Consider the following 27,709-nt stretch of genomic DNA (forward strand, 5'->3'; position numbering starts at 1 on the left):
ATATGAGAAATATACTAATGAATGTAAAAAATTGTTAACAGAATACTTTGTTTTTAATATGAATAAGGGTACATCTATGGAAATTGTATGGGATGCAAGTAAAGCGTATATGAGAGGAGCTTTGATAAATCTAAATAGATTACATAGACGTAAACAAGGGGAAAAGCGAACAGAACTGGAAGATGAAATTAGGAAGAAAGAGCAAGAGTTAACTTTAAAACCAGGAGATATAAAGATTAAACAAGCAATTACCTAATTAAAAGACCAATTTAATATGTTGATCTCAGACCAGGTAGCCACTAGTCTGTCATATGCAAAACATAATACTGTCTGCAATGCAAATAAATCTGGTAGATGGTTAGCCTATCAGCTTAGGAAAAAACAAAAATTTCATAACATAGCCAAATTGCACTACAGAGGGAAAGAAGTGTTTCAACAGGGTGAGATTTGAAAGGTCTTCCGTGAATTCTTTACAGTGAGGTACAAGGGTGACAAAATTAATGGTCTAGATATAGAGAGATACTTGGATAAAGAAAAAATACCCATAGTTAAAGAAGAGCAGAGGCAAAGATTGAATCAACCAATAACTTCGGGGAAAATTTTACAGGTAATTAAGCAGTTAGAGGCAGGGAAGGCACCTGGTACAGATGGCTTGACAGCGGCTTACTATAAAAATCTACAATTAGAAATGGTAGAACCTCTTAAGGAATTATTTAATAAGATTCAAACGGAAGGTAAGGCACCTCCATCTTGGAAGACAGCTTTTATATCACTGATACCCAAAGAAGACCAAGATATTACCCAACCAAAAAACTACAGACCTATATCACTACACAATGTAGATTATCTACACAATGTAGATTATAAAATCTTTACTAAAATGCTAGCAAATGTTGGTTATTCAACAATTGATTCATAATGATCAAACAGGTTTTATTCAAGGGAGACAAATGAGAAGTAACATAAGATTAATCGTTAATGCACTAGAATATTTGGGAAAGAATAACCAAATTCCTGCTGCACTCATATTTCTGGATGCTGAGAAAGCCTTTGATCGAGTTAACTGGCAATTCCTGTTGAAAACACTGCAAAAAATGCAAATAGGAGAACGTTTCTTACAATCAATTAAAGCAACATATCAACAGCAAACAGCTCAAATTATAGTTAATGGAAGTTTAATAGATTCTTTTCAAATTGAAAAAGGTACAAGACAGGGTTGTCCCTTGTCCCCATTACTGTTTATTATAACTTTGGAAATATTGTTGAACGTTGAATTTTTTTTATCTTGTTTGTTTTTTGTATCTCCCCCTTCCCCACTTGTTTGTTAGCCGCCCTGAGTCCCTCGGGAATAGGGTGGCATACAAGTATAATAAACATAACATAACACAACAACATAAAATACGGGGCTTGGAGGGCCTAAAGGGAATTAAGATTGGGCAGCAAGAATATAGAGTACGTGCTTTTGCGGATGATCTGGTTATAATATTAACCCAACCGCAGGAATCTAGTATGATCTTAATGAATATGATTAATCAATATGGTCAAGTGTCAGGATTTAAAATAAATCTAGGGAAAACAAAAATATTAGCTACAAATATGAATACTAAACAAAAGGAAGAACTAGAAGGAATGAAAGGATGCAAAATAGTTAAAAAGGTCAAATATTTAGGAGTTAATATTTCAACCTCAAACGGGAAGTTATATAAGTATAATTATGAACCACTTTGGCATAGTATGCAGACAGAGATGAAAAAATGAGAAAAGTTACAGTTATCCTTGCTGGGAAGAATAGCAGCAGTGAAAATGAATATTTTACCTAAATTTTTATTTCTTTTCCAAATGTTATCTATTCTTAAAAAAGATGTAAACCTGTTAGCATGGCAGAAGGGTATTAATAAATTTGTATGGGCAGGGAAGAAGCCGAGAGTAAAACTAAAAATAATGCAAGATGTGCGTGAGAGGGGAGGTTTGAAATTACCCAATTTAAAACTATACTTCGACGCAGTAGCTTTATTTGTAATTAGTGATTGGATTAATTTAATGAATGATAGGATACTTAATATCGAGGGGTATGATCTGGTACATGGCTGGCATGCTTACCTGCTATATAACAAAAAAGTGGACAAGAATTTTAAAAGTCATATTTTAAGGAATGCTTTACTGCGGGTCTGGAAAAAATACCAATACAAATTAAATGATAAGATACCCATGTGGGCAATTCCTAGACATGCAATAGAAAATATGAACATAGTACAAAAACAGGATATAATTACTTACAGACAGCTTCTTACCCTAGAAAGGGGTGTATTACAACTAAAATCCTTGGATGAATTAAAAGAGGAAAAGGTAATTCAAACATGATTCCAGTATGGACAGCTACAGGCCAGGTGGAAAACAGATTTAAAAATTGGTTTTATGCAAGTCGAGGATAATTTATTTAAACAAATAAGAGATCAAAGCTTAATGCATATCAAGAGACTATACAATGTATTATACAAATGGATTCCAAAACAGAATTAGTTAAAGACTGTATGATAAAGTGGGCTCAAAATATTGAAGAACCAATAATGTTGGATACATGGGAAAGGATCTGGGTAAGAAATGTAAAATTTACACAAGCCCAAAACTTAAGAGAAAACTTTTATAAGATGTTTTATAGATGGCATTTAGATCCTAAAAAGTTGGCTTCTATGTATCCGAACTTACAACCCAAATGCTGGAGATGTGATTCACTCGACGCTACATATTTTCATATATGGTGGACTTGCAAAAAGGTTAAGGCATTTTGGATAAAAATATGGTGGATTATGCAAAATGTTCTTTAAAAAAGGATAAAGTTTACCTCTCAGTTATTTTTGTTAGGTATAATTACTGATTGTACAGCTGTAGAGATTAATTTGATTTTGCATTTAATAACTGCAGCTAGATTGTTGGTGGCGCAATACTAGAAGAAGGAAGATTTGCCTGCAATTCAAGAATGGACATTGAAAGTCACAAATTTAGCCGAGATGGCTAAAATATCTGCATATCTTAAGGACCACTCAAACGAGAGATATAAACGAGACTGGAAAAAATGGATCGATTATATTCAAAATAAATATGGGACTAAGAAATTCCAGATAGCTTATGATTAAGATCAGGAATGATATAAATTGTTTAAAGTTAGCCTTGCAAGGAGGAGCTAAGTTCAATTTAAAGATGTTATCAATTTTCTATTCTTTTTTCAAATATATTTTAGACTGTTTTTGTTAAAGATTTATACTGTATATGGGTTCTGGGAAGTCGGGGAAGGGAAGGCTGGGGGAGGGTGGGGGGAGGGTGGGAGGGAGGGATGTATATTAGGCTTGATGAGGGGTGTTAGATTTTAAAGAAATATTATTGCACATGTATACTGTCTTCTCTTACTTTTTCTTTAAAACTAAGATATGTTAAGTATATTGATATGGAAGCATAAATACCATCAACATAGAATGGAGTTTGCTCAGAAGCTGAAATACACCAAGTGAATGAGAGGAAGAGTGGGAAACAGAGGAGAGAAGAAAGATAGGAAGAGAGGGATAGGAGAGAGGGTAACGGGGGAAGATGAGGAGGATGAGGAGTGGAATGAAGAGAGAGGAGAAGGAGAAAGGAAGGGGAAGTAGAGTAGAAAAGGATGATGGAGGGAAGAAAGGAGGTAGGAGAGAGGTAGAAGAAAGAGGTGTATGGAGAGCAGAAGAGCTAATAATGGGTTTTTATCTTTCTGGGCGTTGATGACAAGAGGAACTGATGTAATTACTACTTAATACAATAGGATATTGGCTATGTAATAGTATACATGTGATTATATGTTATGAAAATGGAAACTAAAAAAAGTATTATTTTTTTTAAAAAAAGTTACCGAACCCATCTCTACCATTGGATTAGATCTTGTTACTGGTGTGCATTGGCTCAGAAATGCAGTGTCTCAAATATCTTTGCAAAAATAGATAGTTTTGCTCCCTTTTATACTTACATTGAAGGAGGGAATGGCATTAGCTAAACTAAGAAAAGATGTCTCTAGTGCCTATCACACTTGAGCTTTAAAAACCCCAGTGAACACTGGTTATGCAGATTTATTATTATAATAGCTATTTGGACTTCCTGGACTATCTCTGCTACTTTGCCAGGCATTTCTCTATACCAATCATGGGTGGGTTCCGGCAGTCATTACAGTAAAAATTGCTCTGCACATGCGCAGTGCAGTAAAAATTGATCTGTGCATGCGCAGAAGCAAAAAACAAGATGGCACCACCTATGGAGCTGCCTGGAGAATCAGTTCGGGGGCGTGGCAGCAGGCCTGGGTCGCTGCCAGTTCCAGCGATCTAGGCCGCCAAACCACTACCGGTTCGGTATCGGTACGAACCCACCACTGATACCAATGTTTCTCAACCTTAGCGACTTTAAGATATGTGGACTTCAACTCTCAGAATTCCCCAGCCAGCATGGGAATTTTGAGAGTTGAAGTTCACAAATCTTAGAGTTGCTGAGGTTGGGAAATACTGCACTGCCTCTTTGGGTGTCACAACAGGAAGCTTTTTTGTAGAAAGGAAATGGTGGCAAAGCCAGATTGGTTGATGTATGATGAAATATTATCTTTTTATTCTGGTGACCCAATACTAAAACCAAGGGAAGAAATTGAATCAGAAGGTTAAGCTTGCCATTGGTTTACTTATCAGCAACTGAAAGAAAGGTTCAAATTGGATAAGCTATGATTTTGACTTTGTTAAAAAAGAATTGGAACTTTATTTATGTGCCAACAATGAACATATTATTGCAATGATTTACAAAATGTTATTGAAATTGAATTTGGAAAATGAACATATAAAACATTGTATGATTCAGTGGTCAAGGAATTTTTGATATAATGTGATGCTTGGACAATGGGAAAATATGTGGATGATGGGTTTAAAATTTACCTTAAATTATAACCTAAAAGAGAATTTCTATAAGATGGTGTATTGTTGGTATTTAACACCAGATAAGTTAGCTAAGATGTATAAAGGCATGTGAAATGAATGTTGGAAATATAAAAATAAAGAAGGGACTTTTTATCATTCATGGCAGACGTGTGATTAAAGGGGAAAAAAATTGGAGTATGATTCATGTTTTAATACAGAAAAGAGAGATAAAAATGAAAACAGAATGTTTCCTTTTTGGTCAAATGGAAAAAGAACTGGAGAAAAAACTTTGTTACTACCGTATTTTCACGACCATAAGCCGCACTGAAAATCCTAAAATTTTATCAAAAACCAGCAGTGCGGCTTATAACCCGGTGCGCTTTATGTGTGAAAAAAGATAGAAAATCTCTCCCTCCCGACGCTCAAACTTGAAGCTCGCAAGCATGCACACGTCCCTCGGGTCTCTCCCTTCAACCTCGCTACTTTCTCAGTCGGAGACCGGGGGGCGAGCAGAGAGCCACCCAGTTCCCAGCCCCTATAGACTGAGCTGTTCCGTCACCCCCGCCGCCGCAAGAAGGGACGGCAGAAGGGACGGCTGACCGGCTTAGCCCTTCAGGATTTGCCGGCGCCGAGCACCCCATCCGCCCCGGCAGTCGCCCTGCCTAACTACGCTCCGCGCCCCAGCCGGCTCTGCGCTGCCGGTCAAGGGCGCGCGGGTGGCCGGTGCGGCGCCGGTCTTCCCAGCACACCACGCCGGCCGGGCAAGAGCCGGGAGAGCAGCGGAGCCCGAAGCCTCCCGCGCCAGAAACGTCCCGCTAGCCGACGCCTGCCACGTGCGCCCACCTGCCCGCCTCGGGGACCGCAACCCGGGCGCCCTGCCCGCCGCCGCCCGGTTTGGCTTCCCTGGCCGCGGCGCCCCAGGCCCCCGCGCTGGCGATCTCCCGGGGTGGCGAGGGTGCGCGGGGCCGCTCAGCGGAGGAAGGCGGCCGCCTGGCGGGAGAGGCTCGGCCGAAAGGTGCTGGGGCTGGAGCCGCAGAGCCAGGCATGCCTTCCGCCCGGGAAGTCCTGCCCCTTCATCCCCGAAGGCCGGCGCGCGGTGAGGGGGGCCGGCGTGGGACCGAAAGTACTTTACACATGCTCCACGGTCGCCGCGCTCTCCGTCCCAGCCTTCGCCGAAGCCGGCGGGCTGCCTCCCGAAGAAGCCGCCGGAGCGTCCCAAGCCAGAAAATGCCCCAACTCGGGCAGACGGAGTTCCAAGTTGCAACCTGCGCACGTGATTCGATGAGGAACCAAGGGGAGCCGGGTCTCTGAGCGCGGCTTATAACCCGGTGCGCTTTATATGTGGAAAAAGTTTAAAAAATTAACGTTAATTGATACTGCGGCTTTTAATCCGGTGCGGCTTTTGGTCGTGAAAATACGGTATATATGTTGACAGCAGCAAATATTGTATGCACAAAAATGGAATGATACTTTGATTCCTATAATGGAAGAATGGTTGCGGAAGTTGATGGAGTTCATGAAATGGCAAAACTGACTACCATATTTTTCAGAATATAAGATGCATCTTTTTCCCTCAAAAAAGAGGCTGAAAATCAGGGTGCATCTTATATACAATACAGCATTTTTTGCCTCCTGAAACCCCACACCCTTCACCAAAATGGCCATGCATAGCCTCTAGGAAGCTTTTAGAGAGCTCCTGGGGACTGGGGAGGGCAGAAATGAGCAAATAATGGCCCGTTTTTTGCTCAATTTTAACCCCCACCCCAGTCCCCAGGAGCACTCTAAAAGCTTCCTAAAGGCTATCAATGCCCTTTTTTAAAATGAAAAACAGGCCCATTTTCACAAAAAACCCGGTCTGTTTTTTGCTCGTTTTGGGGCCTCCCCCACCCCCAGGAGCACTTTGCAAGCTCCCTAAAGGCTATTCATGACTTTTGGGAGGGGGAAAACAGGCCCGTTTTTGCTAAAAACGGGCCCTTTTTGGGAGGTTTGCAGAGTGCAAACCCTTTTTTTAAATTTTCCTCTTCAAAACCTTGCTGCGTCTTATATTCTGAAAAATATGGTACTTTGATTAAAGAAAAGAACATAAATACTTTTGATTCCACATGGAAAAAGCTTCAGAACTTCATGTTTGATGTGGAAAAGAATGAAACTCTGACTCTGGGTTTTACAGATTAGACTGATAGATCTTTATAGAAACGACTTGTTCATACTATTATAGAAAAGCAAAAAGCATTGATTCGATGTTAATGCCTTATTTTACTGTACCAGAGAGAGTCGGAAGTCAATCCTTCTTTTTCTCCCCCCCCCCCCTTTCCTCACTTCACTTCTCCCTTTCCACTCCTTCCTCACTGCTCTTCTATTTACTTTTATTTTATAATACTCTATAGCTTAATAAAAAATGGGTTTTTAAAAAAAGAGAAATACTGTACTACCATACATCAATAGCTCAAGCAATCCCAGTTGAACATGCCTGCTGCTTTCAGAAGGCATCTATCATCCCTTCTCTTGCGATATAAAACAGATGGTCTCACCTTACTTCAGACCCTGTTCAGATTTTTTGCCTTGTGGGGGGCAATTCAGGACTTGGAAGCCTGGCAGCGTTACACGGCCCTTTTCTGCCAAGTCAGCCAGTGTGCCACGGTTCATGCGCCTCACCAAGTTCTTCTCAAAGAGCAAGGGATGGTAAGCACCCAGGGTGCAGGCAGCATCAGAGAAATGCTGGTAATAGTGGCACAGATGGGTTTGCCGTTGAGATGGTAGGAATTCATACACATGGACAAGTTTGCATAAGGACATCATTAGCACTATTCCTAAAGATTGAGCAGAGAATGGGAGAGATAAGGAAATAAAGTGACTAGTACACAAGGAAATCCAGGGCTGGGAAGTTCATTGCCTAGTTTAAATAGAGTTATGGCAGTCTGGATTAAAATATTGATGAGAAATCCTGCAAGCATATATATAGAATGACTCTTTCATTGGCTATAGAGCAGTGATGGGATTCCATTTTTTTTACTGCGGTAAAAAAATGTGCATGTGGCTTGGTAGGCATGGCTTGGTGGTGGGCGTGGCTTGGCGATAGGCGTGGCTTGGTGGGCGTGGCAGAGAAAGGATACTGTAAAATCTCCATTCCCTCCCCATTCCAGGGGAAGGTTACTGAAAAATTCCCATTCTCTCCCAATCAGCTGGGAGTCAGGAGGCAGAAAATAGATTGGGGGGGAGTAGTCAGAGGTGGTATTTACCAGTCCTCCAAACTACTCAAAATTTCTGCTACCGGTTCTCCAGAACTAGTCAGAACCTGCTGAATACCACCTCTGAGCCACATGTATAAAGAGAGTGATTATTAAGTATAGAAAGCAGTTGCAAGCAAATACAAGGGAGGTAGCAATTGGGGCTGCAGAGAATAGGGTAGGTTGCAGAATTTCCTTTCTTACTTACCCAGCATGCCTGAAGATGGAGGGTTGCGCTGCACCTGCTCATCTGCCCCTTCCTGCACCAGCTCCCAGATCTCCCACTGTAGCCGTGGGTGCAATAGATGGAAGAGCTGCCAAGGTCTTTTGGTCCGCAAGGTACGGAAGGGTTCAAAGAGGGGATAATCAGGAGACTTGTACCACTGGGAATGAAAAAGACAAATCTCTCAGGATAGCACGTCACTGCCTAACCAACCCCACAGGCCAAAGTTAGATTTCATCTCCAGGTTTCCCCAAATTAAGTAGAGAGATTCAGCAGCTCGTAACAATGTAATGGATGCAATTGCACCACACTCTTAACCTAGTTCCGTGATGGCGAAAAGGTGGCACAAAGAGCCATCTCTGTGGGTACGTGAGCCATCGCCCGTTGCTCTTCCAGGTTCCAGTGCACCAGCCAGCTGGTCTTCATGCGTGTAGGAGCACTGGAAATCAGAAGAGCAGCCGCCCGGTGCGCATGTGCATGCCCGGAAGATGAACTTCCAGTTTCTGGCATGCACTGCAATGGTCATAAGTGTGAAAAACCCTCATAAGCCATTTTATTCACGCATGCATGTGCACCAGAAACAGAAATATCAGGTGGCTGGTGTGCATGTGTGCAACAGACACTGGAAGATCATCTTTCTGGCACACACATGCGTACCAGGTTTGTTTGTTTGTTTGTTTGTTGGATTTATATGCTGCCCTTCTCCTAAAGGACTCAGGGTGGCGTACAACGCTAAAAAAACACATATTACTAAAGTTAAAAAGGAAATTAGATAGAGTAGCCAAAAACAAACCCAATTAATATTAACAAAACATTTTAAAAATTAGATTAAAATTAACAATTTAATCAATCATTTATTTTATTTTGTTCAGGCCAGGTCGGTTTGCTGGAAAAGGCAACTTTTTAGGGCGCGTCGGAAGGACCGGAGGTGGTACCGGGTGGAGGTGATACCGGAAGTACCGGGTGGCTGCTCTTTCAGTTTCTGGTGTGTGCATGCGCAACTGGTCAACTACTCAACTAGCACATGTAGACCAGAAACTGGAAGACCAGGTGTCTGGTGTGCATGCACAAGCGAATGCTGGAAATCTGAAGAGCAGCCGCCTGGCACACACATGCGTACCGGGTGGCTGCTCTTCTGGTTTCCGGCACAAGCGTGCGCATGTACACACTCCCGTTTTGGTATTCAATGCCAAAAATGTTCACCAACACTGACCTAGTTGCTGAATTAACTGAATTTCTTAGTGGATTTATGTACAGGTGCTCCTCAACCTATCACCACAGTTAAGCTCAACATTTCCATTGCTAAGCAAGACAATTGTTTTATTTTTTTAACACTATTTCTACATTTTCTCTTTACATACATGTGTTTTTTGAACAGCGTACTATCTGGATAAATTTGCTTACATAAAATAAAATAATATAATAATACAATAGCAGAGTTGGAAGGGACCCTGAAGGTCTTCTAGTCCAACCCCCTGCCTAGGCAGGAAACCCTATACCGTTTCAGACAAATGGCTATCCAACATCTTCTTAAAGACTTCCAGTGTTGGGACATTCACAACTTCTGGAGGCAAGCTGTTCCATTGATTAATTGTTGTTAACTGTCAGGAAATTTCTCCTCAGTTCTAAATTGATTCTCTCCTTGACTAGTTTCCACCCATTGCTTCTTGTTCTACCCTCAGGTGCCTTGGAGAATAGTTTGACTCCCTCTTCTTTGTGGCAACCCCTGAGATATTGAAACACTGCTACCATGTCTCCCCTAGTCCTTCTTTCTATTAAACTAGACATACTCAGTTCCTGCAACCGTTCTTCATATGTTTTAGTCTCCAGTCCCCTAATCATCTTTGATGCTCTTCTCTGCACTCTTTCTAGGGTCTCCACATCTTTTCTACATCGTGGGGACCAAAACTGAATGCAGTTTTCCAAGTGTGGCCTTACTTTAAAAGTAATAGTACTTTTCCAGTTCCTAATTTCTACCTCTATTATCCAATCATATATAAAACAAGTCCCATGTTTGAAAATATTCTGTATCTTCTTTTCCTTTTATGTTTAATGACAGTCTATCCATTTCTGCACAGTATTATTTTAATTACATTTTCTTCTATAGGTGTTTCTTCATTTTTCCACTGCTGTGTAAATACAATTCTTGCTGCTGTCAAAACATGCAATATTAAATATAGATTCCCTTTCTCACACTTTTCCAACACACGTGGTAATATGTGCCCAGTAAGCAAGACAATTGTTAAAGTGAATTTTGACCCCTTTTATGACCGTTGTGAAGTGAATCACTGCAGTTGTTAACAGCTACATGGTTGTTAAGTGAATCTGGCTTCCCCATTGACTTTGCTTGTCAGAAGGCTGAAAAAGGCAGGCTCCCAGGATACTGCAACCGTCATACATTCATGTCAGTTGCCAAGCATTCAAATTTTGATCATGCAATCGTGGGGATGCTGCAATGGTCATGTGTGAAAAACCCTCAAAGGTCATTTTTTTCAGTGCTGTTGTAAATTTGAACAGTCACTAAATGAATGGTTGTAAGTCCTTACCTGGGGCTGAAGTATATAGAACAACCAAACGGCCAGAGTTCACAAACCATCATAATTTCCCCAAAACAATTCTCCTACAAAATTTAGCATTCCTTCGCTTTCCTTAACAACTAATTCTTACAACACTGTCAAATAATTTACCAAGACTGCATTACTATTCTTCTTCTTTTCCTTCCTAGTACCTATTCTCTCCCCACTTATGACTATAACCATGTTACTTGTATCTTTCAATTTATATTGTTTTATTTGTTTCCTAGTACGAATTGATAGCTTATTAGTAACCTTGACTATCACTGTGTTGCATCTTTTTATTCTTGATGAATGTATTTTATTCTCCTTATGCACACTAAGAGCATAGGCACCAAAGACAGATTCCTTGTGTGTCCAATCACACTTGACCAATAAAGAATTGTATTCTTTTGTGTTATGTTTTTCAACAATGGAAGTTTTCTAGTTCTTTCCTGAAAGTGGAGAGAGTGAATTTGTAGAGGACTTTTGAAAATATCTCAAAAGCACAAGCAAATGGGAAAGGCTTTCTCTGCAGGAACACCCCTTTTCATTCTGATTGAACCGCTTTTGGTTTACTTTTAGAAAGAGTTGACACACCTCTTTAATTTAGCTTTTTGGATACCATTTCATTTTGATAGTTTTTACTTAGATACTTTTGAGATCTTCAATTGAAGTAGATCTGTATAACACACTGAGTTAAAATACTAATAATAAATGATACATGCCACTATTTTATCCTCCATTTGTATGATTCCTTAACCTTTATTGCTCTCTGGGTCATTTGACTCACTTACTGCAATAATTTGAGTTTCCAGAAACTGGGATTTATATTTCAGGTTTGTTAATGGCTATAAATGTAGTTTCCAGAAAATCAAAAAAGGCAGTTTTGATCTGTAGGGGTTAAAAGCCAGTACAAGTGCTTGTTAAGGGAATTTTTTTAGCCTATGTCATTGAAATACTTTTATCTCTCTGAGAGAGAAAATTATCATTGGTACATCCTGTAGCTATGACTCAGCTGCTCTGGGGAAAAAAAGTCTAGACTTTAGATATGGTTTATTAATATGGGAGGGAGAGAAAGAGAGGGAGGGAGAGGGAGGGAGAAAGTTGAGAGAGAGAGAGAGAGACAGAGAGAGAGACAGAGAGAGAGATGCTGCAGCTGAATTAGACCACAGTGTTTCTAAAAGTGGCGAAGCACATTCATTCATTCATTAGATTTATATCCCATTTTTGATTTAGAATCTCAAGGCAGTATTCATAGCACTCTTTTCTCTGCTGTGTCCCACCCCCCTACAGTGACAAACTATATAATACAAGGTTGATCAGGCCATTAATTCAACTCAGACCAAAATCATCTAATGAACTTTTAGGTTCCACCACAAAACCGCGGTAGACAAAAGCGCGGTCGACGAAAGCGCGCACGTGACGTCATCACAGCGCGACGAAAACATCGCGCTGTGATCGATAAATGTAAAAATAAAGCGAAAACCTTACGCTAACCCCCCCAAACCTAACCCTAAACCTAACCCTAAACCTAACCCTAAACCTAACCCTTAACCTAACCCTAAATCTAACCCTAAACCTAACCGTTAACCTAACGCTAAACCTAACGCTAACCCTTAACCTAACGCTAAACGTAACCCTAACGCGCTAAACGTAACCCTAACGCGCTAAACCTAACCCTAACCCTAAACCTAACCCTTACCTTTATGTGAATCGGCTTGCTTTAATTTTATTTTTATTTCTATTTTTAATTTTTTTCATCGCGCTGTGATGACGTCAAATGCGCACTTTCGTCGAGTGCGCTTTTGTGGACCGCGGTTTTGATGGGTCACGGAACTTTTATGCCTGAGTATGGACTGGAATTTGGATGCCCAACTCCAACAAAAAGTGTCCATTTATCCATTATAGTTTATCATACATTATCTCTTTTTAATTTGTTCTCACTGTTAGGAAATTTCTCCTTCGTTCTAGGTTGCTTATCTTCTTGATTAATTTCCATGTATTGCTTCTTGTCTTCAGGACCCCCTGAAGGCTTTGGAGAATAGGAACCCCTCTTTTTTGTGGCAGCCCCTCAAATATTGGAACACTGCTATCCGCCAATTTCTGCAACTGTTTTTCATATGTTTTGGTCTTTAATCATCTTTGTTGCTCTGTTGTTTAGTGCAGAAGAATTCAGATAAAACAGAACACAGAAGATGCCAATTGCAACTTTTTTGGGTGACTTTTTGCAGAAACATCTGTCAGGGAGCACAAAGGACCCCACAGTTCATCTTTTCTATCAGTTTCAAGAAAATATTCCAAGCTGGCATCTGTAACTCCATTTTCTAACTCAGTTCACTAATTATACTTTGGGGGGGGGGGGGAAGGAAGCATTCACATTTATAAAACATATGCACCTGTTAAGTTAGAGAAAGCATATCTTAAATTAATACCGGTACCTGAATTAGATCGTGTTTACTTATTTGTTTATTTATTCAATCAATTTCTGTAACTGCCCAACTCAACCAAGTGACTTTGGTTTTGTCTTTTTGTGAAACCAGGGCTAAAGGTTGGTTTCTGAATGCTGGATGTAATAAGATGGCTGAAAATGAAACATAATGCTTTGCAAATGTCCAACACTGAGCAAAATGCAAAAGAATGTATGTTTCCTTGGTTGTTTAAAGTTTTTACGGATTAACAGATACAGTGCTACCTTGGTACTTATCATTAATTGGTTCTGGGAGGCCCAATGACTACCAAAAATGATGAGCACTAAACTCATTTTTTCCATAAGGAATAATGTAATGAGTCACAAGGCAGCTGACACCAACAAGTTCTAGCTTCTTCAATACAATACAATGCAATGCAATGCAATGCAATGCAATGCAATGCAATACAATACAATACAATACAATACAATACAATACAATACAATACAATACAATACAATACAATACAATACAATACAATAGCAGAGTTGGAAGGGACCTTGGAGGTCTTCTAGTCCAACCCCCTGCCCAGGCAGGAAACCCTATACTGTTTCAGACAAATGGCTATCCAACATCTTCTTAAAGACTTCCAGTGTTGGGGCATTCACAACTTCTGGAGGCAAGCTGTTCCACTGATTAATTGTTCTAACTCTCAGGGAATTTCTCCTCAGTTCTAAGTTGCTTCTCTCCTTGATTAATTTCCACCCATTGCTTCTTGTTCTACACTCAGGTGCCTTGGAGAATAGTTTGACTCCCTCTTCTTTGTGGCAACCCCTGAAATATTGGAACACTGCGATCATGTCTCCCCTAGTCCTTCTTTTAATTAAACTAGACACACCCAGTTCCTGCAACCGTTCTTCATATGTTTTAGTCTCCAGTCCCCTCATCATCTTTGTTGCTCTTCTCTGCACTCTTTCTAGAGTCTCCACATCTTTTCCACATCGTGGCGACCAAAACTGGATGCAGTATTCCAAATGTGGCCTTACCAAGGCATTATAAAGTGGTATTAACACTTCATGTGATCTTGAGTCTATCCCTCTGTTTATGTAGCCTAGAACTGTGTTGGTTTTTTTGGCAGCTGCTGCACACTGCTGGCTCATATTTAAATGGTTGTCCACTAGGACTCCAAGATCTCTCTCACAGTTACTTCTATTGAGCAAGGTGCCACCTATACTGTACCTGTGCATTTCATTTTTCTTGCCTAAATGTAGAACCTTACTCTTTTCACCATTGAATTTCATTTTATTACATAGTGCCCAATGTTCAAGTTTGTCAAGATCCTTCTGTATCTTAGGCCTATCTTCTGGAGTGTTAGCTATTCCTGGCAGCTTGGTGTCATCTGCAAATGTGCTGAGTTCCCCATTTATTCCCTCATCCAAATCATTGATGAAGATGTTGAAGAGTACTGGGCATAAAACAGAGCCCTGGGGTACTCCACTGCATACTTCCCTCCATGTAAATGCAGTTCCATTGAGGACTACACGTTGAGTGCAGTTGGTCAGCCAGTTGTGAATCCATCTGGTGGTGATGCTGTCTAACCCACATTCTTCTATTTTATCTAGTAGTAGGTTATGGTCTACCTTATCAAATGCCTTACTAAAGTCCATGTAAACTATATCGATGGCATTCCTCTGGTCCACTAATTTTGTCACTTTGTCAAAGAATGCAATAAGATTAGTCTGGCATGATCTGTTTTTGACAAACCCATGTTGGCTTTTGGCTATTACTTTGTTTACTTCTAGGTTTTCGCTAATGCGTTGCTTGATTATCTTTTCCAGAATCTTTCCTGTTATTGAGGTCAGGCTGATAAACCTGTAGTTTTCTGGATCTATTTTTCCCCTTTTTTGAAGATGGGAACCACATCAGCTCTTTTCCAGCCCTCTGGCAGTTCCCCGGTGCTTCAGGATCTCTGAAAGATATAGTTCATTGGTTCTGAGATCTCATCTGCCAGTTCCTTCAAAATCCTGGGGTGTAATCCATCCATCCTGGTGATTTGAAGTCATCTAGGGTAGACAGGTGCTCACTTACCATTTTCTTCCCTATTTCAACTTGTGTTCCTGATTTTTGTAGTGCTGTTTTTGATAGGTTGGACTGTTTTATCCCTTTGTGTAAAGACAGATGCAAAAAAATGAGTTAAATAGTTCTGCTTTCTCCCTGTTGCTTGTCACCTTCTTGCCACTTTCTCCCAGCAATGGACCAATTGTTTCCTTAACTTTTTTCTTGTTTTTAACATGTTGGAAGAAGCTTTTTTTGTTATTTTTTTATTTTTGTGGCAAGGCTTTCTTCATTGTGAGCCTTAACTTTCCTCACTTCATCTTTACAGGTTCGGGCTATTTGCTGATATTCCGCCTTAGTTATGTCCCCCTCTTTCCACTTTTTATACTTATATTTTTTGTCTTTCAATTTGTCAGAGAGTTCTTTATGCAGCCATGCTGGTTTTGGGGGGGAGCTGTTGTTGTTGTTTTTGTTGTTGTTGTTGTTGTTCTCCTTCTCCTTCTCCTTCTCCTTCTCCTTCTCCTTCTCCTTCTCCTTCTCCTTCTCCTTCTCCTTCTTCTTCTTCTTGGTATTGTGCTAGACTGGGCTTTTGTAATCTCATTTTTCAAAATTTCCCAAGCTTCTTTGAGCCAAGGTGGCGCAGTGGTTAAATGCAGCACTGCAGGCTACTGCTAGATCAGCAGGTCAGCGGTTCAAATCTCACCGGCTCAGGGTTGACTCAGCCTTCCATCCTTCCGAGGTGGGTAAAATGAGGACCCAGATTGTTGGGGGCAATATGCTGACTCTCTGTAAACCGCTTAGAGAGGCCTGAAAGGCCTATGAAGCGGTATATAAGTCTACTGCTATTGCTATTGCTATTGCTATTCTTGAGGTGTTTTCCCCTTGAGGATTCTCATCCATGGAATTCTTCCCAAGCTCTCTCTAAGTTTATTGAAATTAGCTCTCTTAACATCCAAGACTCTAGTTTGACTTTGTTCTACTACTTGTGTTTGCATAATTTTAAATTCCAATATTGCATGGTCACTTGCCCCCAGGGTTCCTGTGGCTTCAACACCTTCTATCATTTCCTCTCTGTTAGTAAGAATTAAGCCCAATATGGTTGATCCCCTTGTTCCCTTCTCTACTTTTTGGGAAACAAAGTTGTCTGCTAAGTTTGTTAGGAACCTGTTGGATCTTCCACTTGGTGTAGAGTTTGTTTCCCAGTTGCTGTCAGGGTAGTTAAAATCCCCCATTACTATTGTTGTGTACTTCCTATATATCTTAGTTAGCTGACTAGCAAAAAGTTCATCTACTTCCTCTGCTTGGTTGGGGGGCCTGTAGTATAGACCTATGGCAATGTCATTCCCCCCCCCAACCTTTAATATTGACCCAAATGCATTCAAGATAGTTCTCATCATTGTGCTGTTTCTGTAGAGATGTAGTTATTTCTTATATATAGTGCAACTCCACCTCCTCTTTTATTTGGGCTATTTCTTTTAAATAATTTAAATCCTTCTAGCAACTTTCTGTAATGGCAACAATATCATATCTGCCCTCATTTACTTGAATTTCTAATTCACCCTGTTTATTCCTCATACTCTGTGCATTGGTTTATAGACATTTGAGTCCATTTTGATTGACCCTGTGTTTACTGTTTACATAACCTATGTTATGCCTGACTGTCCCTATTTTCTTACCACTTGTATGATTCATGCACATGGTATGGCACTCACAATTAAATGATTGGTTTTGCTTGACAGCAGGAGTGGTAATCTTACCCGCACAAACATCTATGTTACATGCACTGATAACGCTATGAATTTTAGATTGCTCGGGACAGAAATGTTCTGTATCAATTAATTCTCTGTCCCTGCTGTTCAATTTAAATGTGTATCCAGAAAATCTGTGAATTTAATGCCAAGTAACTCAGTCCCTTTCTTGGATGGGTGCAGACCATCTCTTTTGTACAGTTTTTCATTGGACCAGCTGCAGACATCATGACTAATAAAACCAAAGCCTTCCCTTTTACACCACTCTTTTAGCCATACATGCTGGCCCTTCCCTTTTTGTTCCTTATATACTGGTAAAACCTCTGAAAAGATAAGCCTACAACCTAGATTACTAAGTTCATACCCCAAGCTCTGGAAATCATTCTTCACAAAAAGTACATCTTTTTGGGACAGATCATTTGTGCCAAGATGTATAATAGCATCAATGTCACAGTCCTTACTTGCATTCTTTTTTTTTTCCAAGTATCACAATGTTTATTGATAGATACAAGTATATAAAATCAGGGCATGAACATGTCTTGATAAATTAAGTAGACTTAATTCCAATACTCTCATAGGGACCAATTCAGTTTCTCACCATTTTATTTCATACCCACAAAGACCACTTCCATGGGCATCTATCCACCTCTTCAAACTGATCATTTTTGTGCAAGTAAACCATGTTTCTTTTTAAAAGACTTGTGCACTTGCTCAGGCTCAAGGATATTAAAATTTAGCACATAAAGCCCATTACTAGAGGTAGAAATACAGGCAATATACTATTACGGCAACCACCATCAATTACAGTTAAGGATTCTCTGTAACAACCAAATGGATAATCAAATATTGCAACAACTCAAGTATTACACTGAGCAAAGTGCATTTCTACAGTATTCAGTGTTGCTATTCAGATTTCTAACAAACAGCCTATGGTAACTGGCATCAAAGAAGATCCTTACACACACTGCTTCTGAACTTATGATGTAATTATTGCATGCTGCTAATACACTGTTATCTAAACATTAAAGATATTCTAAAATATTTTTATGATTAAGACATACTATAAAAACCCTTATGCAGAAACAAGTCCTACTGACCCGCTACTGCTTTAAATATTGTGAAAACATTACAGCGGAATGAGTTTTCGCAGTGGTTAGGTCAAATGCAGTTACATCATAGTAACAGTATGTTTGCACAATTTAAGGCTTTGGCTGGTTTAATCAGCATCTTCTTCAGATTCTTCTTCCTCTGCTGTTTCCAGCCAGGTCAACCACTGGTTTACCTGGAACAAAGCTTTGCTTTCCCTGGAAACTCTTGAGTAATATCTTCTTTCCATGCCAGAAAAGCTTCTTCTTCAATGATTTCCATATCATAGAAATGCACAAAGAAGCGCATTCTTGACTATCTTAAGAATACGCCTCTTGCCTCTGCTGGCAGTAGCACCTGGCAGACACCTGATCTCTTTTAAAACCTCCATATCCTTTCCTAAATTTACTTCCCTTATGATTGAATCCAGAAGGTTCAATCAGAAGGTTCTCTTTTTGCATACCTTGTTCTTCTTGTGCAACGGTGTGTGATACATGATATTCGTTGAGTACCAATCAAACGCTAAGTACCATGACAAAATTTTTGCATCAAAATGCCTTGAGTATCAAATTTAATGAGTTTCAAAGCAGTAAAGTTACAAGATCTCACTGTGAATACATTTTGCTGTAAGATTAAAGATGTATTATTTAATATTTCAATATTTTTGTAAGGAGTCATGGTTTTGTTTAAAAGAACAAATGATTTTGCAGCAAACATAGTTATGCTATAGCAGCAGTGTCCAATCTTTCCAGCTTGGCAGACCAGCAGAGCTGGCAGGAGAGGGGATGGTTTTGTGTATGGAGGTGCCACTTTCACAAATGCGGCTTTGTGTGCATGTACTCACCCACCACTTCCACGACCCAGTTTGAAATGGGTCAGGGCCTGGTACCCCTACACTATATGATACAACCAGAAGCATGGATCTGGAAATTAAAGTATCAAAGACCAAAATAGTTGTATTTTATATAAATGTCTCTCCCATATATTCACCCAGACAAACACATTTACACAGGAAATACAAGTCTTGGCCTAAATGTACATCAATTAAAACTCTGGCCAAGCCAAGTTGGGTTTTATGCCAATCCAACAGAAAGATAATAGTACTTATATCTAGGTCCATCTTCAATCATCATACAGTTCATTCATTCTATTTATAGGTTGCTTAACTCAATGATTGTAGATAGCTTACAATTAAAAAGTAAAAAAGCTGCAAAAGACTGCTTTTAGCCATGTTTCCCCAAACATAAGACCGGGTCTTATATTAATTTTTGTTCCAAAAGACGCATTAGGACTTATTTTTTGATTAGGTGTTTTTTCAGGGTATATGGTACTAAATATGTCAGTCTGGCTGACGATCTTGACTCGGGTTTATTTGGGGGGGTAGGGCATTACGAGCATCCTGAAAAATCATCAAAAAAAAAAAACTGCTGTAAGATTCTAATCTTGGCCCCTTTGGCTGGCTTTTCAAACCGGGGTCTTTATATCTTGGCATCAAAATAAAAGTATAATTCTGTATCACAAAAAAACCCCATCATTTTCTGGTTGGGTGTTATTTTCAATGAAACACGATATATACCTCTAATGGAAAAAAGTACTTAGCGGATCAAAGAACACCATACTTCATTCATTCTCCTTCTATAACTTGATGGATCTCTCTAATCCGCTACAGGAAAGGAACATTTTCTAGCACAAAGTTTTGAAATTGTTAGACTTTGGGCCTGTTTTTTTTCATCCTTGGGTTTTTGTTTTTTTTAGGATAGCAATCTGTTTTAAATATTATGTTTTGAAGAAAAAAAATAAAAATTCATTGCAGTAACTGCTGGATATCAATCTGTCATGAGTGCTCTGGGAGCTAAACATATGTGGCTCATGAGCCATATGTTAGTGTTATGTATGTATGTATGCACAGATCCCCTTCTGTCCCAGACTACTGATATTAAAGATACTATGTTCATACAATGCAGACAATTGTTGTCTTGTTGCCCCAGCGAATTACAAGTAGTCCTCAACTTACAACGGTTCAGCTAGTGACTGTTCAAAATTACAGAGGCACTGAAAAAAGTGACTTATGTCAGTTTTTCACACTTACAATCATTGCAGCATCCCCATGGTCACGTGATCAACATTTGGATGCTTGGCAACTGACATGTATTTATGACGGTTGCAGTGCCCCGGGGTCATGTGATCACTTTTTGCGACCTTCTGACAAGCAAAGTCAATAGGGAATCCAGATTCACTTAACAACCTTGTTACTAACTGCAGTGATTTACTTAACAAAAGGTCGTGAAAGGGGGGGAAATTCACATAGCAAGTCTCACTTAGCAACAGAAATTTTGGGCTCAATTTTGGTGGTAAGTCAAGGACTACCTGTATATTATAGCTTAAAAAGTCGACTGGCTCACACAAGAAGCTATGAACACATATGAGAACCACGGGTTACCTCAGCCCCATTTCAGCCTAGGCTAGCTTATAATGGGATCCTAACTAGAGAATCTCACCTCTTCTAGGTCCCCAGGGTAAGGGGCTGGATCCCATGCGACCAGAGTTCCCTCGGCATAGAGTTGTTCATCTAGAAAATTGTGATTTGGAGAAACCATCAGCTGTGAAGAAAAAAGGGGATGAGAACATTTCTTTTACCCACAAATTCAAGCCAACCATGCAGCTGCAAGGGAAACAACCAGTTGTGAGATTCAATTTTTTTTACTACTAGTTCTGTGGGTGCGGCTTGGTGGGCGTGGTGTGGCTTGGTGGGTGTGGCTTGGTGGGCGTGGCAGGGGAAGGATACTGCAAAATCCCCATTTCCTCCTGATCAGCTGCGACTCAAAAGGCAGAGATTAGATGGGGGCGGGGCCAGGCAGAGGTGATGTTTACCGGTTCTCTGAACTACTCAAAATTTCTACTACCGGTTCTCCAGAACTCAGTTGTGAGTCCCTACCAATTCGGACTGGTTCAGCTGAACCGGTAGTGGTTTGGCAGCCTGGGTCACTGGAACTGACAGTGACGCAAGCCTACCATATCCCCGACCCAGTTCTCCAGATGGCACCATAGGTGCCGCCATCTTGTTTTTCACTTCTGCGCAGAACAATTTTTATTGCACTGCTCACGCGCGCAACACACGCATGTGCACCCATGAGTGAACTGGCAGTAGTGCCTACACAGTGATGGCAAACCTTTTCTGGCACTGAGTGCCCAAACTGGAAACCGTGTGCCTGCGTGTGCATGTGCGCGCCAGAGCAACTGGCCGACGTGCCCATGCTTGTTTTTTGGCCATTTGGGGCACCTTTTTCAGGCCGTTTCCTGGTGCTCTGCTGCCCAGAGAGACCAGCTGGCCAGCGCCCATGTGTGTGCTGGAAACCAGAATTGGAGCTGGCTGAAAAACAGGCCATTTCGGGGGCATTTTCGGATACTCTGAAAACCAGCCTGGAAAACAGCCAATTTTTTGGCTGTTTTTTGGGCTGTTTTCTGATGCTCCAGTGCCTGCGAAGACCAGCTGGCCAGCAGCAGCAGTTGGCAATAGTGTGCATGCCCACAGAGAGGGCTCTGTATGCCACCTCTGGCACGTGTGCCATAGGTTCACCATCACGGGCCCACCGGAACCTACCCCTGCCAGACCTGGTCAGAACCTGCTGAATACCACCTCTGGAAACAACCTAGTGATGTTCGTGGCGAGCCTGGCCAATTCATCAGAATAAGAGTACTTCCCCTTCTTTTAGAAAAAACCCAGTCAGAGGAATATCCTACATTTTACAAGAATTGCCCAGAAGCACCTAATATATTTGCATAGAGGGAGAGCCCCAAATGTCAGATTTAACTTTTATTGTGGTATGCATTTTTCTCTCTCTACCCTTTTATATTTGTGCTGCTGCATGCTAAGCGATTCGCCCTCATGCCTTTGGTTGAGAATGCAGCTAAATGCAGACATCTTCAAGCTGCACTTTGCAGATTTGCTGGCAGTGATCTGACCAGGTCCGAATTACACAGTGTGTCATTCAAGTTCTCTGGAACTCCTTAAAGGCAACTTAATAATTAATATGTATTCCTGAAGGCTGCTACTCTGATTATGTTCTGGCCTTGATATTTGACTTTGAACTGAGGGTTCCAAGCATATTCAGCAAAATGCCAAAGCAGGAATAGAGAAAAACATCTCAGCACTAACTCCCAACAATCCAGCTTATATTGCAAAATATATTGCTACTTTTTTAGAGTCAATAGTGATCAAAGATCTTTCTCTGACTGGCAGCTAAGTGAAGAATGTCAAAATACAGTACAGGTAGTCCTCGACATGACAGAATCCATTGTTGTTAAGTGGGACATTTCTTAAGGGAGTTTTGCCCCATTTTATGACCTTTGTTGCCATAGTTATTAAGTGAATCACTGCAGCTGATAAGTTATTAACATGGTTGCTAAATGAATCTGGCTTCCCCATTGACTTTCCTTGTCAGAAGATCGCAAAAAGTGATCACCTGACCTTGGGACACCGCAACGGTCATAAATATGAACCAGTTGCCAAGCATCTGAGTTGTGATCACATGATCACGGAGCAAAGGTCATATCTGTGAAAGTTACTGTTTTCAGGCCATTGTAACTTTGAACAGTCATTAAATGAACTGTTGTAAGTCGACAACTACTTGTACTAGCATCAGCAGCAAACATTACCACTAAAATGTAAACTATCTCCATTATGATAGAAGTTAAAGTTATTCTTATGACCGCTTTGCAGTAATCTTTGCCATTAAAGTGGAACTAATACTGTACAAACACAAATACAATAGCAGAGTTGGAAGGAACCTTGGAGGTCTTCTAGTCCAACCCTCTGCCTAGGCAGGAAACCCTATACCGTTTCAGACAAATGGCTATCCAACATCTTCTTAAAGACTTCCAGTGTTGGGGCATTCACAACTTCTGGAGGCAAGCTGTTCCACTGATTAATTGTTCTAACTGTCAGGAAATTTATCCTCAGTTCTAAGTTGCTTCTCTCCTTGATTAGTTTCTATCCATTGCTTCTTGTTCTGCCCTAAGGTGCCTTGGAGAATAGTTTGACTCCCTCTTCTTTGTGGCAATCCCTGAGATATTGGAACACTGCTATCATGTCTCCCCCTAGTCCTTCTTTTCATTAAACTAGACATACCCAGTTCCTGCAACTGTTCTTCATATGTTTTAGTCTCCAGTCCCCTAATCATCTTTGTTGCTCTTCTCTGCACTCATTCTAGAGTCTCCACTACTGTAATAAATCCATTATGGAGTTGAGTTTCATTTCCCCCCCAAAAAAAGATGTATTAAGAGTTAGCAATGGAAAAAATAAAAGTCAATATGAAATATGCAAAAAATATTTTAAAAAGTATGTGAAAGACAAAAGAAAAAGACAAGGAAAAGAAAGAAGAAAAAGTAATTCCTTCCTTCTTCCCAACAAATAAGAAACAATTTTAGTAACTTATCACCATCTCTAAATACAAAATGAATGTTGAGTTTCAGACGTCCACTCTTGATATGCGAGACCTAAACATCACCAATGACCATTCACAAATATCTTAAATTATAAGAGGTTTGGACACAACGGTGGCTATGGTTTCATGATCAAACCCCTGAGCCTCTTTAACACATGTATGTGTGTAATGCATGTAAAAATGGACAAGGTTTCAATCAGGGGTGGGTTTCAAAAATTTCAGCAACGGATTCTCTGCCGGTTGCTGGGTGGGTGTGGCCATGGTGGGTGTGGCCTAGTTGGCCTCCTGCACCACGGTGGTGGTGGTGGGGGCATTTTTGCCTTCCCCAGGCTCTGGAGGCTTTCTTTGAGCCTCTGGGAGGGCGAAAACTGCCTCCCCGGGCTCCGGATGCCTTCCAGGAGGCCCGTTATTCCCACCCCCCAAGCCTCTGCACAGGCCCTGTACTTACCTCACATCCAAAATGGGCTGTGTTGAGATTCCTGGGAGGGGAGGGGAGGGGAGGCATAGACAGGACCAGCCAGGGGTGGGATTTGGAGGTTCTCCGACCCAGCCATAATGTTAGCTACAGGTTCTCCCGAACCCGAGCAAACCTGTAGCGACCCACCCAGGTTTTGATCATGTAGTCACAGCTGCTATCCTGACTTTTCTGACCACATGGATATCCTCGGATATGGAAATTTTAGCATCTATTACTTAATTAAAGAATGTTTATTGGGATGATATTCTAATTCTTTTCCAATAGCCAGATCAAGGTTTCTGTTAAGAATGCATAAGGGAAAATTAGAAGAGGTGGGTTTGAAGCATCAGTTCATGTAGGTTAACTCCAGGTAATGCAATCTTTACAGAAAATCTCTGCCAGGTTTCGGGAGGTTTTATAACCCCACAGTAATCCCAGTAACTTAGCAACCAGATCCCAAAACACAAGCTCCCAGGGCTCTCCTTATATCAGCTAAAAAACAAATGCAGGTAAGTGAACAATAGGTCTCAATCTCAAAGGTGCTTTTTTTCAGGAGGCAACCGGACTTTCTTGTTTTTTTCTTTTGAAGACATTTCACTTCTCCTCCAAGAAGTTTCTTCAGCTCTGACAGGATGGTGGGGAATGGAAGGATTTATATTCCTTGCAGACAGCTGGTCATTTGCATCCTTTTAGAGGGTCGTTGAAGCACTTGGAGGTTTATCTCTGTCCTCAGGGTCACCTGAGTGGTGCTTCTGGTTCCTGTAGTTTGCAATTTCTACAGATTTTTAGCTATACAATTTGAGATGAACACCCTTTGAATGGTGTGGGAGTAGGAATGGATTTCCAGAGGAAAAATCGCAGACTACAGGAACCAGGAGCACTACTCAGGTGACCCTGAGGAACAGATAAGCCTCCAAGTGCTTCAACGACCCTCTAAAAGGATGCAAATGACCAGCTGTCTGCAAGGAATATAAATCCTTCCATTCCCCACCATCCTGTCAGAGCTGAAGAAGCTTCTTGGATGAGAAGCGTCTTCAAAAGGAAAAAAAAAAACAAGGAAGTCCAGTTGCTTCCTGAAAAAAGCACCTTTGTGACAACCATAGTAACCTAGATGACTGAGAATCTCTACAGATTGACAGGTCTCAATGCCAGAAGGAAAAATCCAGCACAGGCAACTGAATCTGGGCCTGTGTTAGAGAAAGGCTGGACAAAGCCCCAAACTTGTCCTTGAAATCATGACGTCTGTTAAATGAGCCAGCTCAGTTGGCCTTTGGGTGAAGGGGTTTCTGCTTCAGTAATGATGTCTCACTGAAGGATCCAGATGATGATGGAGTGGCACAAGTCATTTATTCTTCCATAACTCTCTATGAGAGATTTAGGATAGAAACTTCACTGTGGGAAATCTACATTTAAGACAAGGAGGAATTTCCTGACCGTGATCACGAATAGGCTGCCTATAGCTGTACATGTACCATCACAGGAGGTTTTCAAGCAAAGGTTGAATAGCTTATTTATCTGGGATAGCATAAGGATTCCTTCCCTGGGCAGGTAGGTAGACTAGAACAGTGTAACTCAAACTTGGCATCTTTTAAGAAGGATAGACTTCACATAGACTTCAGTTTCCAGAATTCTCCACTCCGCATACTGGAGACCTCTGAGTCTTCTGGAGTAGAAGACATTATGAGATCTTCTAACCTTCTAGCCTAGCTAGGCACCTCACTTTTTCTCTCAGGACATAATTATAATTAAAGGTGTACAGTGCAATTTGCCTACTTCTGTCATAACAGCTGGTTCTGTAATTGTCTGTAATTGTCTATAATAGGTCTGTAATTATCTGAATCTGATTTTATTTATATCATTCCTATATATTGATATATTTGAGGACAATTAGCCAAATATATTGAACTAACAATGTAAGATATAAAATATGGTGCATATAAAAATGGCTAGAACTTCAATCACATTGGTACCTGACCCCATCCTCACTTTTTTGACTATCTAAGGATACCTCTGATCTAACAATGTAGAAGAATTGAGGCTACTGTTCTGTTTCATGGCAAACAAATGAAATGAAACCATTGGATTTTCCCTACCTTTTCCCCATTTAGCTTTTAACTATGAGCAAGTTGTTTTTTTCTTTTGTCCACAGCTCAGTCTGTCCCTCCCAAGTTTACTACCCACCTGGGAATTCACAAGGCGGAGTGTTGTTTTTGTGCCCACATCATGTTCATAGCCAGCAGTTGGGGCTCCATTGAAACGAAGGACAGCATGATGGGAATCTGAGAAAATGAGAAAATGAGCAAATAAGGGCAAAAGCAGGTAGATCCTGTCCCTAGGTCAGTGATGGCAAACCTTTTCACCAGCAAGTGCCGAAAAGGGAGTGCACGGGGGGGGGGTGGCACCAGGTGTCAAAAAGGGAGCACTTCGTCTTGGCCGCAACCAGGAAGAGGAGCTGCTCAGGGGGCATTCAAGTACCGAAAAATGAAGTTCCGGTTTCCGGCGAGTGCATGCGCCGTTCAGCTGGCTGGCTCATGTGGGAAAACGGAAGACCAGCTCTTCCAGTTTCCGGCACTGCTGCCACACACAAAGGCCAGCTGATCATCGCATGTGCTCTAGAAACCCAGAAGAGGAACCGCACGTGCCAGGTGACATGGCTCCATGTGCCACTTCAGGAGCGCATGCCATAGGTTCGCCATCATGGCCCTAGGCCAGTGGTTCCCAAACTTGGCAACTTTAAGACTTGTGGACTTCAACTCCCAGAATTCTCCAGGCAGCTCTGGCAGTTAGACTTATATACCGCTTCATAGGGCTTTCAGCCCTCTCTAAGCGGTTTACAGAGTCAGCATATCGCCCCCACAGTCTGGGTCCTCATTTTACCCACCTCAGAAGGATGGAAGGCTGAGTCAACCCTGAGCCGGTGAGATTTGAACCGCCGAACTGCAGAACTGCAGTCAGCTGAAGTAGCCTGCAGTGCTGCATTTAACCACTGCGCCACCCCGGCTCTTCCAGTTTCCATGAATACCTATATGGAAGATGGGGTATCTGAGACTCACTCAAAGCAAGCCATGGGGCAGAATGAATTGTCCAGGGATAGCTTCTTGAGGATGGAACGGAACAAATATTTCCAATATTTTAATGTCTGTGTCATATAAAAAAATATAAGCATTACGATTTCTAAATCGATAAGAGGTGGTTCTTAAACATGGAGTGGTTTTCATAATGAGATATTTTCAAATGAACTGGGAAGAAACAATGGTACTCAAGTGGAAACATAAAAGGAGACATGGGAAAAAATGGTACAGAGAGACTGGCCAAGCCTTATTGGAAGTTATACAAGTGAATGGGAACTGTAATACTTTCAGAACCATCGAATAAGTTGAAATATTTTACATGGTGGAACTGAGACCTAGTTTGGCTAGGTAGACATTGCATTGGATAGTTTGCTTAGGGTGTCTGTATGTGAGGCAACAAAATTTTTAGAATAGGAAAGGAACAAGAGAAGTAATAAATCTGCATTTGTGTCTTGTGTTGTGAGTCTCCGGATAGGTAAAGACAATAGTTGGCCCTGTTATACAGAATTTCTCAAAACC

General features: G+C 41.0%; 1 protein-coding gene across 2 annotated transcripts in view; it reads right to left on the minus strand.

Moving 5' to 3' along the window:
• Window positions 1–916: 916 nt before the first annotated feature.
• The window catches only part of LOC106545885 (beta-galactoside alpha-2,6-sialyltransferase 1), a 36,502-nt gene continuing 9,709 nt past the window's right edge, over window positions 917–27,709 (minus strand). Inside the window, exons 3-7 of one of the 2 annotated variants that reach the window (XM_087719091.1) lie at window positions 26,301–26,398; window positions 20,717–20,818; window positions 8,352–8,526; window positions 7,448–7,726; window positions 917–1,085 (exon numbers count right to left, since the gene is read on the minus strand). In XM_087719091.1, coding sequence (XP_087575217.1) covers window positions 7,449–7,726; window positions 8,352–8,526; window positions 20,717–20,818; window positions 26,301–26,398 — 653 coding nt within the window. In that variant the 3' untranslated portion in view covers window positions 917–1,085; window position 7,448. Of the gene's footprint in view, window positions 1,086–7,441; window positions 7,727–8,351; window positions 8,527–20,716; window positions 20,819–26,300; window positions 26,399–27,709 lie in introns of those variants that run through there. The other variant, XM_014062583.2, reaches the window with a different exon arrangement.

This window comes from Thamnophis sirtalis, unplaced genomic scaffold (genome assembly GCF_051295495.1).
Source record: "Thamnophis sirtalis isolate CommonGarterSnake01/CBP01778 unplaced genomic scaffold, rThaSir2_p1.2 scaffold_6, whole genome shotgun sequence".
NCBI classification, from domain to species: Eukaryota; Metazoa; Chordata; class Lepidosauria; order Squamata; family Natricidae; genus Thamnophis; species Thamnophis sirtalis.